The sequence below is a fragment of the Artibeus jamaicensis genome, unplaced genomic scaffold (genome assembly GCF_021234435.1).
Source record: "Artibeus jamaicensis isolate MK-2021 breed Jamaican fruit bat unplaced genomic scaffold, CSHL_Jam_final contig_700, whole genome shotgun sequence".
Taxonomy (NCBI): domain Eukaryota; kingdom Metazoa; phylum Chordata; class Mammalia; order Chiroptera; family Phyllostomidae; genus Artibeus; species Artibeus jamaicensis.
The window spans coordinates 7,003,644-7,018,692 of NW_026521930.1; the positions used below are offsets into that span (position 1 = coordinate 7,003,644).

At 54.4% G+C, this 15,049-nt stretch overlaps 1 protein-coding gene across 6 annotated transcripts; it reads left to right on the forward strand.

Moving 5' to 3' along the window:
- Positions 1-3,332: 3,332 nt before the first annotated feature.
- On the forward strand, positions 3,333-11,507 carry SH2B1 (SH2B adaptor protein 1). Of its 6 annotated transcripts, none has more exons than XM_037140039.2 (10): positions 3,333-3,442; positions 5,398-6,425; positions 6,689-6,790; positions 7,040-7,131; positions 7,242-7,417; positions 9,078-9,281; positions 9,462-9,673; positions 9,813-9,984; positions 10,445-10,544; positions 10,722-10,841. In XM_037140039.2, exons 2-10 carry the CDS (start codon positions 5,487-5,489, stop codon positions 10,756-10,758), a joined length of 2,034 nt encoding a protein of 677 aa, XP_036995934.2. In that variant the 5' UTR covers positions 3,333-3,442; positions 5,398-5,486; the 3' UTR covers positions 10,759-10,841. The 6 variants fall into 6 exon arrangements, with proteins under 6 accessions (XP_036995934.2, XP_036995933.2, XP_036995929.2 ...); XM_037140038.2 differs by having other exon boundaries at positions 9,813-10,040; positions 10,722-10,812; XM_037140037.2 differs by lacking the exon at positions 10,445-10,544 and adding an exon at positions 5,016-5,043 and having other exon boundaries at positions 3,377-3,442; positions 10,722-11,507.
- The last annotated feature ends 3,542 nt before the right edge of the window (positions 11,508-15,049 follow it).

Consider the following 15,049-nt stretch of genomic DNA (forward strand, 5'->3'; position numbering starts at 1 on the left):
GTGGTCTAAGGGGCCCATGGATAACACATGTCTGTCACTCCGGAAATGCCAAACATTTTTAATTCTCTGTACTGGGAACATCAGACAAATATCAGACAAATTCTTTTGTTGTTGTTGTTGTTTTTAAATTTTACTTATCTATCTTTAGAGGGGAAGGGAAGGAGAGAGGGAGAGAAACATCAATGTATGGTTGCCTTTCATGCGTCCCCTGCTGGGAACTGGCCTGCAGGGAACCAGCCTGCAACCCAGGCATGTGCCCTGACTGGGAATCGAACCGCTATTGCCTGGTTCGCAGGCCCACGCTCAATCCACTGAGCTACACCAGCCAGGGCCAGGCAAATTCTTTATTATACAACAGACAGTCATTGGGTGACCCAAGCTTAACTGATGAGATTCAACCTTATTGCATTTGTTGGAGCTATTGGGAAAGCTATGATCTTTTTCTGCTAGGGTTGCTAATCTGGTAGAATGTAAGCTTGCAGCTGCAGGTAGCCATCTTGCTTCCTGTGAAGGTACAACCTGCCTGAGATATGAAGATAGTCCAGAGAAAGCAGAGCTAAGAAAAGGAGGCCAAGTTCAAATGAGCATTGTTTGAGCAGGCTCCAGCCGTGCCTGAAGTCACTCTTTGATTTTTCAATTCTGTAAACCAACAAACTCCTCCTCTTTTTGTTAAACCAACCTTAAATTGGGGTTTCTATTACTTGTAGCTGAAAACATCCTGAGTACTCCATGTGGTGTCACTGAGGAAGAAGTGCTTCTTACTTTCTTGTTAATGGCTTGGCTTAACCTGGTCCCTGGATCCCATCCCTCCCACCTTCCCCAAAACTCATTCCTTCAGTTACCATCCTCTCTACTGGCTGATTTCTCCTTAGATTTCTGACATAAGTAGGTCTCCCTCCGGATATAAACAAGCAAATCTTTCTTATCTCTCTGACTACAATCATCCATATCTTTTTCCTTCCCTTTTTGGCCAAACTGGGTAGGACAGCTCTCCACATCCCCCTCCCACTTAGTCACTTTTCACTCATTCCTCGGTCATCTATCTTTTGGCTTCTGCTTCCTTCACTTCCCTGTGACTCTCACCAAGGTCCCTCAGCAGTGGTAGTTGTCAGTGTCTTGTATAGGAGACAACGGCAGTACCATGGGTCCCCGTCATTTGTTTTTGCCCATCCCCCCAAACACACACCCCTGGTCTTTGGTGTGTGGTTTCTGCCAGAACTTTCAGGATTTGTTGTTTCTGTTTTTTAGGAAAGCCCTCAAGCTACTGGAGGCTTTGCCTTGGAATTGACATCTCCCAGGGTCACCCTTGGTCAGCCGCTGAGCACTGTTGGTATATGTAAGGCCCAGTTTCCCTGTTGCCCGACAAAGCTGAAGCGTAACTTGCACCCAGAGCTCCACTGTGAGATCAAGCTGCCTGAGATTACAAATTTGCCTGGCTTCCTCTCCTTCCCTCTCCTGCTGCTCCCACGCCCTTACTGGTTTCTTCTGGTAACACTTTTTAAATAAATCATTTGCACACAAATCCTCATCTCTGTTTCTGCTTCTGGGAAACCTGACCCAAGACCTCATCTCAAGACTTTTTACACCTCTTTCTTTGCCTGCCTGTTAAGTGTTGCTTGTTCCCCAGAATTAAGCCCTGGATCGCTTCTCTTTACTTACATTACCCAGACAACCTAATTCATATCTGATCACTACCTAACTGCTTTGTGCGGGTCAGACCATAGATCACCTCTGCTATAAAGCTCCACCTAGCTGGCCACGGATACTTCCAGTACTGATGAATACAGTAGTCAGTAGCCCTGTATCAAGCCCTGTACCAATAGCCACATGTGGCTAGTGGCTACCACACTGGATAGTGCTGATACAGAACATTTTGTTGGACAGCTTAGGCACATTTCCAAACTTAACCTCATCACCAGCCCCTTGCCTTCCTTGTATTCCTCACCTGTATCTGTCCTAGACCACAGTGGATCCAACTACAGTGGGAGGGGGTGTGGGGTATCAGGGAGGAGGAAGATGACCAGGGAACTAACATCTTTTTCATTGATGTCTTTCTCTGAACTGGGACGATGGATGACCAAAGGTGGTGATACAGACAAAGGGCACCTGTGAGCTGATGTTGGTTTGGTTTGGTTAGAGCAGTAGCAGCTGGAGAACTAAGGCTAGATAGTCCAGAACTTGCCCTTCCACAGAGAATTTTTCCGACTTCATCCAGCAGTCTCAGCCATGAACATTTCCATGTGAGTTAAGGCATTCACCCATCGCCAAACTCTTGGGTCACTTGCCTCTGTATTCCAGGATGAGCACTTATTCCAAATCAATAAGTTAAAGTCAACACTGGGATATTGCAAATCTCAGGAAAGAGACATGTTCCTACTAGAGTTGCTAAGCTATTAGGACTTAAGTTTGGAGCTATAGAAAGCTATTTTGCTGCCAAGAGAGGAAAGCCTGCCTGAGAATGAAGCCAAATGCGTGGGGAAAGCAGAGCCTAGAGAAGGTGAACAACAGGTTCCAGATAACTTTCCGCCCTTTTATTCAGCTAGTCCTGAACAAGTTTAATCTACTCTGCTTGAGGAAATAGGTTCCCTTATTGCTTAGGGCAACTGGAGTTTGGTCAGTGAGAGGTTTGGATTGACTGAGGATCTCTTCCTGCTCTTTATTAAACTACCCTCTATACCTTAATGATTCTCAATCCCTCTATCTGGTCTTGATGGCTCTTCTGAGCTACAGACTGTACGCCCACCTGCCTCCAGATGTCCACGAGCATGTCCCAAACTGACCTCATCATTTTTGGCTCCCTCAATCGCACCCCCAATCCCGCCTTTATTTCCCGTCAGAGATGGAGTCTCCTCCAACCTCCAGTCCGATTCCTCAGAGAAGCCAAGGTCGCAAGTTCAGGCTCCGCCTCCTCGCAGGGCCTCACCAAGGTCACCCCCTTGTTCCCTTGCCCAGCTCCTTGGGGGCAGTAAGCCGTCAGCAGCTGGGCCAGACGCTCTAGGCTGCATTGGGCCTTCAAAAAGCTTTCTCATCTCGCTGGTTTCCACTACTAGGTGACCACTCTAGCCTTCAACAGGCTCTCGGGACTCTACCGCCTAAAGTGGCTCTTCTATGGTTGACTTCTCTCCTTTGTCCTGAATTTCCTCTGGAAAGACGCTCTGATGGGACCCAATTCCCCCCACCCCCTACGGCTGCTCCTGTCACCGATCCCTCCAATAGTATCACCCTGTTAGGTCTTCAGAGTTGCCTGGAGTGGGAGGATGGCGGAAGTGAGTGTGAAGGTGCCCTTCCCTCTCGCCACTCTTCTCTATGATCGCTTCCTTCGGTGACGAGAAAAGGGGTCCCGGAGCTTGCGCAGAACGGGGCTGGGAGATTGTGGCGGAGGGGGGGCAGGGAGCGGGAGCTGCCGCCGCCGCCGGAGCTAACCGCGGGGACCGAGATGCAGGTGGGACCGGAACCGGAACCCCCCCTCTTCAAGTCCTTCTTCCCTCTCCGCGATCCGGCCCCGGAGCCTCCAAGGAGCCCTGGGTGGGAGCGGGCGTGGGGGGGCCAGAGGCAGGAGGGGCACTCGGCCCAGGAGAGTGCAGCAGATAGGGCTGGTCCCCAGAAGACTGCGGCCCCGGGGTGGGTAGAGGGTGTCCAGGGAGTAGGGTCGGGTCAGAGTGAACTGCATCGGGCCCGGTGGGTATGGGCCAGGAGCGGAGCTTGAATCCTCCACCACCTGCCGTTTGGGAAATACCAGAACTGAGCCAAGAGGCAGGTGCACTGGGAAAACATGTCTGAGTCTTGCTTGACAGAAGAGAAACTTCAATCACCGGCTCAGTAGCCGCAGGGTCAGCAGGCCTGAAGGGGGCTGGGTCTGCCTTGTCGTATAGAGGGTTAGGTGGGCCCTTGTGAGCGGAGGTGGCCTCTGTCTAGAGATTGGTTTCTCTTCTGTGTCTGCAACTCTTGGCTCAGTTTCCCTGTGCTCCATGACTCGTGCATCAACTGGCTTCTTCTCGTTGGTTTGGAATTGGCCCTGTGGTTGGAGCCTTCTGAGTGTGTAGGGCCTAGGCCAAGGAGGAAGGGGAGGTTGCTGACTCTGGTTCTGAACAGGAGTCTGAGATTTTAGGGAGACTTTCCAGAGCTACCCTTACCCCAGTCCTGCTGCCAGTCATCTTCCAGTATAATATGGGGGAGAAACACTAACAAAAGAGCCATGGGTTGTAACTTCCGTGCCCAGTTCTGCCATTTGCTATGTGTAAGACCTTGGGAAACCTCTTCCTGCTCCAACTTCTGTTCTAGAATATTGGAACCCATAAAGATAGTAATAATGGCAGTCATTATCATGTGCTTACTTTGTGTCAAGCACTGACATGCTCCATTTAATTCTCCCGACAATTCTAGGGGTTAGAGATCATTAGCTCTTCTATAGATACAAAAACTGAAGCTCGGAGGGGACATATACTTTGTTCAAGATCACACAGCTAATAGGTGTGAGAGCCTGGATTTCTGATTCCATAACCCATGGCCTTAACCAGCAGGCTAGCCAGCCTTTAGTGAGAGAAGACGGCTGTGAGAAGTCCTAGGGCCCCAGCCCCCTGTAATGTTTTATTTACTTTATGGTCAGCAAAGACTTGCCCTGACCCAATCCATAGTCTTTCTTCACCTGGTGCTGCTGCCTCTGAACCCCAGACTGAAGGGGCACCAAAGAAGTGGGCTGTGTCCATTCCAAGCCTTCCTCGTACAGCGCTTGGGTGTAGGGCCCTGGGGTCAGCTGTCAAGACAGTTTCTGTTTGAATCCATCATCCATCCATCCTCCTCAGTGTGCATCCTCCCTCCTCAGAGCTGGACTTCATGATACATGAGGCAGGGTCTCTGAGCTCTGCAGACCTAGCTCCTCTGAGAGCTGGGGCAGTGAGGGGCTATGACTGAGGCTGGTCCAGCGAGTCCCTGGGGACAAGGACTATGCAGTGGGAAAAACAGTAGACTTGGAGGTCTGAAACTTTTCTGAGCTTCGGTTTCCTCATCTGTTATAGAGGTTATTAAAGCCTCTCACAGGGAAAGGTAAGAACAGCATGTGGGAAGCATGTGATAAATATTGAAGGATCTGTTTTAGAGAAGGGAGGTGACATGAAAAAGATTCTTTTTTAGAGGAAGGTGCTCCACAGCCGTTTATCACTCCTGGAACCAAAGCCTGGGAAAGCGGGTTGGGAAGGCAGCAGGAGAGGTGCAGGGGAGCTGGTTTTCTGGGGCTTGTGGGGTTTGAGGATCTGGGAGAGGGGAGGGAAGCACTTGTTGTTCTTCCCTGTTGCTTTCTCGGGAGCCTAGACCAGAGCAGGGAGTCTGGCTCGGGTGGGGCTCCTCCCCCAGTCCCACCTCAGCAGTGACTCGGTGTATGTGCCTCTCTTCCTTCTGCAGCTGCTGCCGCTCACCCCGTGTCTTCTGGCCGCTTCCCTCTTTGCTGCCCCTCCCCACAGGTTCCCCCTCTCCTCTTCCTGGGGACCATCATGAATGGTGCCCCTTCCCTGGAGGATGGGGCCTTCCCCTCTCCTCCCCCCTTGCCACCACCCCCGCCCCCTAGTTGGCGAGAGTTCTGTGAGTCCCACGCCCGGGCTGCTGCCCTGGATTTTGCCCGCCGTTTTCGCCTCTACCTGGCTTCCCACCCCCAATATGCAGGGCCCGGGGCCGAGGCCGCCTTCTCCCGCCGTTTTGCTGAGCTCTTCCTGCAGCATTTCGAAGCCGAGGTAGCCCGGGCCTCTGGCTCCCTCTCACCACCCATCGTGGCTCCTCTGAGTCCTGGTGTGGAGATCCCAGCACATGACCTGTCCCTGGAGAGCTGTCGGGTGGGTGGGCCCCTGGCTGTGCTGGGCCCTTCTCGATCATCTGAGGACCTGGCCGGCCCCCTCCCTTCTTCGGTCTCTTCCTCTTCTACGACCTCCTCCAAGCCGAAGCTAAAGAAACGCTTCTCCCTCCGCTCAGTGGGTCGCTCTGTCCGCGGTTCAGTCCGTGGTATCCTACAGTGGCGGGGGACTGTTGACCCTCCCTCCCCAGCCGGGCCCCTAGAAACCTCATCGGGCCCCCCAGTGTTAGGAGGAAACAGCAATTCCAACTCCTCTGGTGGAGCTGGGACCATTGGCAGGGGACTGGTTAGTGATGGAACATCCCCAGGGGACAGATGGACTCACCGTTTTGAGAGGCTGAGACTCAGTCGAGGAGGAGGGACCTTGAAGGATGGAGCAGGGATGGTACAGAGGGAAGAGCTGCTGAGTTTTATGGGGGCTGAAGAGGCAGCCCCTGACCCAGCTGGAGTGGGCAGGGGAGGAGGGGCAGCTGGGCCTACCTCAGGGGGAGGAGGGCAACCTCAGTGGCAGAAGTGTCGCTTACTGCTTCGAAGTGAAGGAGAAGGAGGAGGAGGAAGTCGTCTGGAGTTCTTTGTGCCACCCAAGGTGAGACCCAGAGGAGGGGGGTGACTGGGAATGAGTGATTGAGCTGCCAGAGTGGTAACAGCCCGTATACATAGCTTTGCTTACTTTGGTTTTTAAAGCTAACTCCTGACTCTGAGTCGGTAGCTCTGGGCGAGACTGAAAAAGTAGTAGTACTCGTTTTGTCTAACTCCCTTAGGATGCAGAAGGAAAGGTGAATCTCTGGAGGGAAGGGAAAGACAGTCTTTGCCCACCAAAAATCTGCATCTCGTTCTCTTCCAACCTAGGCGTCTCGGCCTCGACTCAGCATCCCCTGCTCTACCATCACAGACGTGCGGACAGCCACAGCCCTGGAGATGCCTGACCGCGAGAACACTTTTGTGGTTAAGGTGGGGCCCTGCGCTCCCCTGCCCCCATGGAGCACTTGCGTTGGGGAAAATGCACTTAGCGCATATAAGCAAGGGACATTGGTGGAGGGAGGTGCGCGTGTGTTAGAACATTCTCCTTGAGAGTATGTCCCTGAGGCTACAGCTTTTCTGGGAGGAGAGAGAGGGAGGACATTCTTGTTCGTACTAGGGGTAGCTTAAGGCCTCAGGAACTGGAAATGGCCTGTGGGCCTCCTGTTGTCCCCATCATAGGTGGAAGGCTCCTCAGAGTACATCCTGGAGACTGCTGACGCTCTGCACGTGAAGGCCTGGGTGTCTGACATCCAAGAATGCCTGAGCCCGGGGTGAGGGTCCGACTTCTGGCACCGAGGGAACCAGGGGTTGGGGTGGGGAGCGGCCTCGTGCTGCTCACCTCGTGGTTTTCCTCCCAGCACCATTTTCCCTGTCTCTGCAGACCCTGCCCTGCTACCAGTCCCCACCCCATGACCCTCCCTCTGGCCCCTGGGACCTCATTTCTTACAAGGGAGAACACAGACAGCCTGGAGCTGCCCTGCCTGAATCACTCAGAGAGCCTGCCCAGCCAGGATCTACTGCTGGGACCCAGCGAGAGCAACGACCGCCTGTCGCAGGGTAAGGGTGGGGCCTGGAGGGCCGTGAGCCTCTGAACCTGCCGTGTAAGACCTCTTCTGCCAGGCCCCGCGCCCTCTCTCCAGACTCTACTGTGTCAGCCCATTCCTGCTCCTCAGCGACCCACCCCCACCCACCAATTGTGTGTCTTTTGTCCCTGAACATGCCAAGCCACGGTTTGCCATCGAGGACCATCAGCATCACCACCCCACACAAGCCCCAGCGAAACTCATAGCCTGCTTTCTCTGCCCGGCCTTGCTACCTTTTCCATAGCTTTCTGCAGACCACCACTCCGGCTGGAGATAACAGTTCTCTTCTTCGGGCGTCCAGAACACTTCGTACACATCTCTGTCTTGCTCTTACTCTGTGTCTCTGTGCGTGTGTCGATGGTGCCAGGTTCTTCTTTGACTCTGAACTTGCTGGCCTGACTAAACACGTGCATACCCTCACTCACACACACAAACACACAGAGACTTGTAAGTCTACCTGACCCCAGCGCACCTTTCTAGACTCCAGCGTACCCTTCCCTCATGACCCTCCATTCCGAGTTTCGGTTTCACAGTGCCTAGCATACAGGCTGTATTCTGTGAGTGAAACAAATGATAGAATCTAAAAGCTAGAATGGACCTTGAAGCCATCAGTTCCAATCACCTGCGTTCTCAGGCAACCAACACCAGGGAGGAGAAACGGCGTTTCTAATGTCACCTGAGAGTCACTGACAAAGACAGGCTACGCCAGCTTGACGCCTGAGTCACCGCCCTCCACACTGCATATATACCTGTCTTTTGGGCAGCGACTCTGTGCGACACTCCTGTAGGCGCAGGCCTGCCACTGAGCAGACGTTTGGGAATGCCCTAGTACCTACTTGGCCCTGTGCTAGGTCAGGGGCAGGGGGGGGGAATGCAGACATGCCTGAGATGAGCTCCTTGCCCTCCAAAGGCTCACAGGGCATTCTAGCTGAATAAACGTCACTTTCTAAAAAGCAGGACTCTAAAATAGAGAGCCTGTGCTGAGTGTCCTCTGAGCAACACAAGAAGGAAGTACCTTTGGAGCTCAGAGGTGCACGAGAATCAGGGAAGGTGGAATAATAGCGAATATTACAGAGAGAAGGTGAGAGAAAAGAACACAGCTGTGGCGGGGGTAGAACACAGCTTGGAGGAGGCACGTGGTGAGAGCTGAGACCTGAGATGCAGACAGTGTGGGAGATGAGGAAAAAATGGATGGGACAGTTGGGTTCAAGTGGAAGATGCACGAATACAAGTTAATGTGAAGCTCAAGTTGGTTAGGTTGGGGAATTACTAGAAGGAAGATATTTGATCCCTCTGAGAGTTGGAGGCTTTGTCCTATTGGCCAAAATGGTTCATTTTTAATGCAAAAATATTTGAGGTATTCACTCCATTTCTACAATAGTTGCTATTGATTCAAAAAAGATGAAGGATCTTTTGGATTCAAAGGACCTCCTTTCAGTAAGTGTAGTCCTTGAGCAGTGGATGAAACAAGTTAGGAGCCATTGGTGAAAGACGGCAGGGGTCCCTGCCTGGAGTAGGACCCAGCGTTTCAGCCAGCTGACCCTGCCAGTGCACACAGGGGTGGCCCAGGCCCACCAGGCCTGCCAGAGGAGCTTTTCCACTTCTCAACTTCGCCCTCCTCTGTTTTTTTCCAGGGGCATATGGGGGCCTCTCCGACCGCCCCTCGGCGTCCATCTCCCCTAGTTCCGCCTCCATTGCTGCCTCCCATTTTGACTCAATGGAACTGCTTCCCCCAGAGTTGCCACCCCGCATCCCCATTGAAGAGGGACTCCCAGCAGGGACAGTGCATCCCCTCTCGGCCCCCTACCCACCCCTGGATACTCCGGAAACAGCCACAGGTACCAGAGGTGTGAGTGTGTGTGTGCCCGTGTCTAGGTCCAGTTGCCTCACTACCTGAAACTCTTGCCTTGGGGTCCTGAGGAGTCTGACCCTGGGGGAGGGGAAGCAAGGCTTTCTTCTCCCAGGATGGGGGAAGCTTCCTTGACACCCAGGTTTCCCTCTCTGTCTCCTTCCTGAAGGATCATTCCTGTTCCAGGGGGAGTCAGAGGGAGGTGAGGGGGACCAGCCCCTCTCAGGGTATCCTTGGTTCCACGGGATGCTCTCTCGACTCAAGGCTGCCCAGTTAGTATTGGCCGGAGGCACTGACTCTCATGGTGTTTTCCTGGTACGTCAGAGTGAGACGAGAAGGGGTGAATACGTCCTCACTTTCAACTTCCAGGGCAAGGCCAAGGTGAGTGCCTGAGGAAAAGGCTCTGTTCTGTGCAGAGAGCTTGCGGGTGGAGTGGGGGGAACATTGTTATCCAGGGGAGAAGTGTTCTGTAACCGGCAGGGCTGGGGCTCCTGCTTCACCTTGCTCATCCTGCCCTCAGCACCTGCGTTTGTCGCTGAATGAGGAGGGTCAGTGCCGGGTCCAGCACCTGTGGTTCCAGTCCATTTTTGATATGCTCAAGCACTTCCGGGTGCACCCCATCCCTCTGGAGTCTGGAGGCCCCAGCGATGTTGTCCTTGGCAGCTACGTCGTGTCCTCCCAGCGACAGCAGGGTGAGCAGAGCAGGTCTGCAGGGGAGGAGGTGCCCGTGCACCCAAGAAGTGAGGAGGTGTGTGTGCCAGAAAGGTGGGGTGGGGGACTGTGAGGAACGAGGCTTTGTTAGGGTGAGCAGGAAAAGAAGGGCCCAGCGTGTCGGGATTTCCGAGGGAAAGAAGTACTCTGAGGGGAAGGCAGAGGAGGGCACCTGGCCAGAACGGGGGTGCGGCTGAGAGTGGGCTGGCGCATTCCCATTCCATCAGACCCTCTGTTCCATCATCTGTCTGTCTCCCAGACCCATCCTCCCCAGCCTTGTCTTTGCCCTTCCTCACGACCTTGCCTCGGGCCTGCCCTTCTTAGGAATGCTCGGTTTGATACCCCTCCCACTTCCCTTGATGTTCGCTGTCCCTGTCTGATCTATCCCTTTTCCCCACCCCAACGTCCCATCTGTCCCCACGTTGCCCCTCCCCTCCCCAGGCCGAGAGCAGGCCGGGAGCCATGCAGGGGTGTGCGAGGGAGATCGATGCTACCCCGATGCCTCCTCCACCCTCATGCCCTTCGGAGCGAGTGACTGTGTGTAAGTGTGGTCCTCCTCTCACCGCCGCCCATGATCCATCTTCCATGGATGGGGGGTTGCTCAGGAGACTGGATGTGGGGGAGATAGCACATGGCTCCTGGGGGTGAGTGAAGGGGAGGCTGCTGCAAGAGCTTGCCTCCCTCCACAATTAGTCTGTCTCTTACCATTCCTATCCAGAACCGAACACCTCCCACGACTCACCCCCGCCCCCTGAACCCCCTTCATGGACAGATCCCCCACATCCTGGGGCAGAAGAAGCGTCGGGGGCGCCAGAAGTGGCGGCAGCAACAGCCACAGCAGCCAAAGAGAGGCAAGAGAAAGAGAAAGTGGGCAGTGGAGGGATCCAGGAAGAGCTGGTCCCCATGGTTGAGCTGGTCCCCGTGGTTGAATTGGAAGAGGCCATAGCACCAGGCATGGAGGTCCAGGGAGGCTCTGGATCTGGTGGGGTCTCCGGGGCAACACCGATGGTACAGCTACAGCAGTTACCACTAGGGGGCGATGGAGAAGAAGGGGGCCATCCCAGAGCCATTAATAACCAGTACTCCTTTGTGTGAGACACCCTACCCCGACCCTTTCTCCACTTTCTTGCCCCCCAGCTCCCAGTTCCTGCGACTGGGGCTGAACGGGGACGTATAGGAGCGGTAGGCACCCCCTTCCCATATGCTTCCTTTCCCTTGATGGCCAAGGGCATATACGTTGGTACAAGAAGAGGTTCAAGAGCTCTGTCAACTCCCCAGTTCATACACTACAGGTGCCCTATCCCCTGGGGAGGGGGTTCCGGCTCCATTACCTCCCCAAGGGGCTCTTATGGTCAGCCCCACCCCGGGGGGGCCATTTCCCCATTAACTACCCCCCAGCCCAAGGAAGGGTGAGGGGGAAGGGCTGTCAGTTAATATTAAGGTGGTTGTTGTTGTTGTTTTAAACAAAATGGAGAAGCATAAATAAATAAAAGGGTTTATCTCAGTTCGTTGTGGTGGCTGTGGCCAGTGTTTGCAGTGGGGGCTGGGACAGGTGGGTCACTCGTGCTGTGAGCTCCGGAGCTGAGAGGCAGAGGGCTGGGTCAGGTCTCGTGCCTGCTGCTGCCTTGGCCTGTGCTTTGCTCCTCTGTGGGCTGTCCTGTTTGTTGGGCGGTAAGTGCAGAGCCAAACGGTGCTTCTCGAGGTCTCTAGCCGAGTTCTCTTCATGGGAGAGGACAACGAACAGGCAGTGCTAACGATCTCCAAGGACCCCCTACTCCAAATTCCTCAGTGAAGGCTTCCTACCCTGGGTAGAAAGCAGGCAGAGAGAGATCACGGCAGTGGGGCTGGGGGCATGGTGGCTGTATTGGGGGAGGTTTAATGTGGCGGCTGTGGAATCTGGCTGCAGAGGGGTCCAAGGACAAGCTGATTGTCCCCCTTTCCAGATCCAAGCTGGGAAGCTGGAGAACAGATGGCAAAGAGCAGTAGCTTCTACTCCTGGCTTTGCCTCTTACTTGCTCTGTGGCCTGGGCAAGGTGTAGCCACTCCGGGCCTCAGCATCCTCATCGGTAAAATAGAAAGTTGCCTCTAGGTTGGAGCTGCCGACATCATTTGCTTGTCCTGGATAATGTTTCTTTCCATTGGAATTCCACATAAAAGTTCAGATTATTGGCTTCTTTTGAAAATCAGATGCTCCAGCCTCATGCAGTCCACCGTCCACATCTGCTCCATCCCCGCCAGATCACTTCACTCACATGACCTGCCTGGCCCTGTGGGTATTTGAGTTGGCAAAGTCTCCCCTTCCTCCTTGTGCCCACACCCCTACATCCGTTTAACCCAGACTCTGCTCTCTGAACTGCAGCTGTGCCCTCCGCCAGTGGAGGGCACCCCCAGGCTTCCCAGCTCTGCATGAGGTGGGTGCCAACAGGAAGGGGGCATATTCCGAAGACTCACTTATTTTGCTTTGCCCTCTCCCTTCCCACCTCCATTCAGCTCTGTTTCTTACCATCCTGCCTCTCCCCTTTCCTCCCAGGCGGCGTGCTGGAGTTCTCTGCCTCTCAGCCTCTGTCCCCACCTCTAGGCCCTACCCATGCTTATGACCTTGCTATTCTGGGCCTTGTGTCCTGTTGGGAGATGGACAGGAGACAGCTGGGCTCACAGGCCACCCAGGCTCGGGGCTAGCTGGGGGAAGCCTGCTGGCTCTCCCAGTTTTGTTTAATCCCTGGGACTCCCCAAAACCTTGGCTTCAGGAGACCAGGGATGGAATTGGCCTTGCAAAGGTGGGATGGTTTGGGGATCTGAGTGTTATATATTCTGAAAGGGAGATGGCGAGAAAAGACTATGGCGTCCCAGTGTAGGCAGGGCCTGATCCTCTCCTAATCTAGCAGCAACTGGTGCTACATGGCTCCCTCTCCCCCTAAACCCTGCCAGCTTTCTGGAACTTGCCTTCTGAAGATGGATAGGGAGGGATACATGGACCCCTCCTATACCCCAAGATTTGTATGCCTTGGCTGGAGGAACCTAAGAGATTATTTCCCTCTTAGCCCTTATGGATCATTCAGTTCAAGTTTGGAATTGGTCAGGGACTGGCCAGCCTCTACCTTCATGTCCTTCAGAACTAGACCTTTCCCATTCTAGGCATCAGCCCTCAGGTAGGGAGGGAAGCACACCTGCCAACTCTGGGCTCAGAGACCCCCGGGGGAGGGATCCGAGATCGAGAGTGACTCCTTGTGCGCCTGCTTCCATCCCAGTTCACCCTGATGGTGATGGCGTTTGCAGCTCTTGGCTGGTGCTTTCCCCCTCTGGCTTCATTTTCCCCCTCTGGGAAGTCGAGGGAGGTAGAGACGACTATCCTTAAAGGGCCCTGTTGGCAGCAGTGTCCTGTAAAGCCTGCCTCCTTTCCTCAGCCTCATGCTCTCAACTCCCTTGAAGCTGTGATCTGTCCAGTCTTCTCCCCCTTCTCCATGTTTGGGCATTCCTGCTTCTTTAAGACAGTGCTCCTGTCAATCCTCCAGGTGGTGGCAGGGAGAAACCAGCCAGTGCAAACAGCTTGGCAGATGCTGAGCCTGACTTTGGCCTGAGAAGGTGGGTGGGTGCTGGGCCAGGTGGAGGTGCCTGTCGGTGGACACTCATACCCCATTGTCTGAGCCCCCCTTTCCCCAGGTCACAGGAGGATTCCGCTTTAGGGGAGGGGTTTGTTGGAACCCTGAAGAGGGGGAGGGGAGGAGTACTGTGTCCTTAACTCACCCGGGAGGCTGCCCTCCCCTAAATCTAGGGGGAGGAAGGGATGCGTGTGGGGGACTAAATCCTTAAGTGCCATCTACTCCTGCTGGCCTACCCACTCTCCAAAAGTGGGGCTTCCCTTTCCTTTGCCTCGTTGTCTCCTGTACCACTGTCTGCTTAGGAACTTGAGCACCAGAGAGGGAAGTAGCCTCAACAACCCATTGAGTATACTATAATCCTCACTGTTCATTTCAGGAAATTGAGGCCTGAACCAAGGAAGGACTTGAGGTCAGGGTCGTGGGTGGGGCTGCATCCCCTCACTGACCTTTCACCATTACTGTCATCGAACCTGTCTCCTCTCTCTACTCTCCTTTACTGCCCCCACCACACCCCATGCTACCCTCCCACTGTTCCAGCAGCTGCCCTGGTACTAACCAAAAGATGCCCCCATCCCAGAGTGGGGGTGGGGTGGGGGGCTCAGAGCAGCTGCCTCTCTGGGGAAGCTGACACCAAGGCCAGCCGCTCAGCAACAACTTGTGGCTTTGCACCCAGCCCGTGGCCCCCACCTACCTGGCTGCCACATGCCAGCTCCCTGCTGTCCCTTTTCCCCACTGCTCCTCAGACTTCCCTCTGACCCTGGCAGCTCTGCTTCTGCTCCCCCAGCTCTGTTCTGGCTCTCTTTATTTTCCCTAGACTTGTCCCCATCAACCTGCCCCTGTCCATGCCTTTTGTCTGGAGCCTCTGCTGTATGCAGCTTCCCCAGGCCCCTTTCCCTGATGTCCCTTCTCCTGTGCGTCTTCCGATGGGGTGTGCCCAGGCCCAGGCTCAGAGCTCGGATCCTCCCTCTGAGGACAGATACTTCAGGGCCAGGTGGGGTGCAGACCACAGGCTGTCTGGGGGTCTGCCGGGTAAACCCCTTGGGTTAAAGAGAACAGTGTAGAGTGAGGTAACCCTTATTGCATGACTTGGGGTGACCCCCACCCCCATCCTAAAACACTTATCCCTCCCTCTCTGCCATCAGCACATTCTGTATGTAGCCTCTTGGGTTACCTTACTGCCTGGGTATCCCATTTTCTTCAGGGCGGGGATTCACTTTTAGGGATGGGGGGGCCCTGAAGGCTATGTTCCCAGAGGCTGAATTAGAGCAATGGGGGTGGGGGGGTTTAGGGGAGAGACAGGCAGTCCTGGCTTTGCTCGCCAGGGCCTGGACACTAAATCCCTTGTTGATGGCTGCAGCAGCCCCTCCCTGGGGTAGGGTTACCATCTTCTGCTCTGTCCCCTTGACCCTCTCCCCTCCCTGCTTCCCCTTATTCCTCTGGAGCCGCT

Excerpts from the sequence above, each read along its gene's own strand:
- SH2B1 (XM_037140037.2), top strand. Across the intron at positions 6,426-6,688 it reads AGTTCTTTGTGCCACCCAAG|GCGTCTCGGCCTCGACTCAG; the intron begins GTGAGACCCAGA and ends CTTCCAACCTAG. Across the intron at positions 6,791-7,039 it reads AGAACACTTTTGTGGTTAAG|GTGGAAGGCTCCTCAGAGTA; the intron begins GTGGGGCCCTGC and ends TCCCCATCATAG.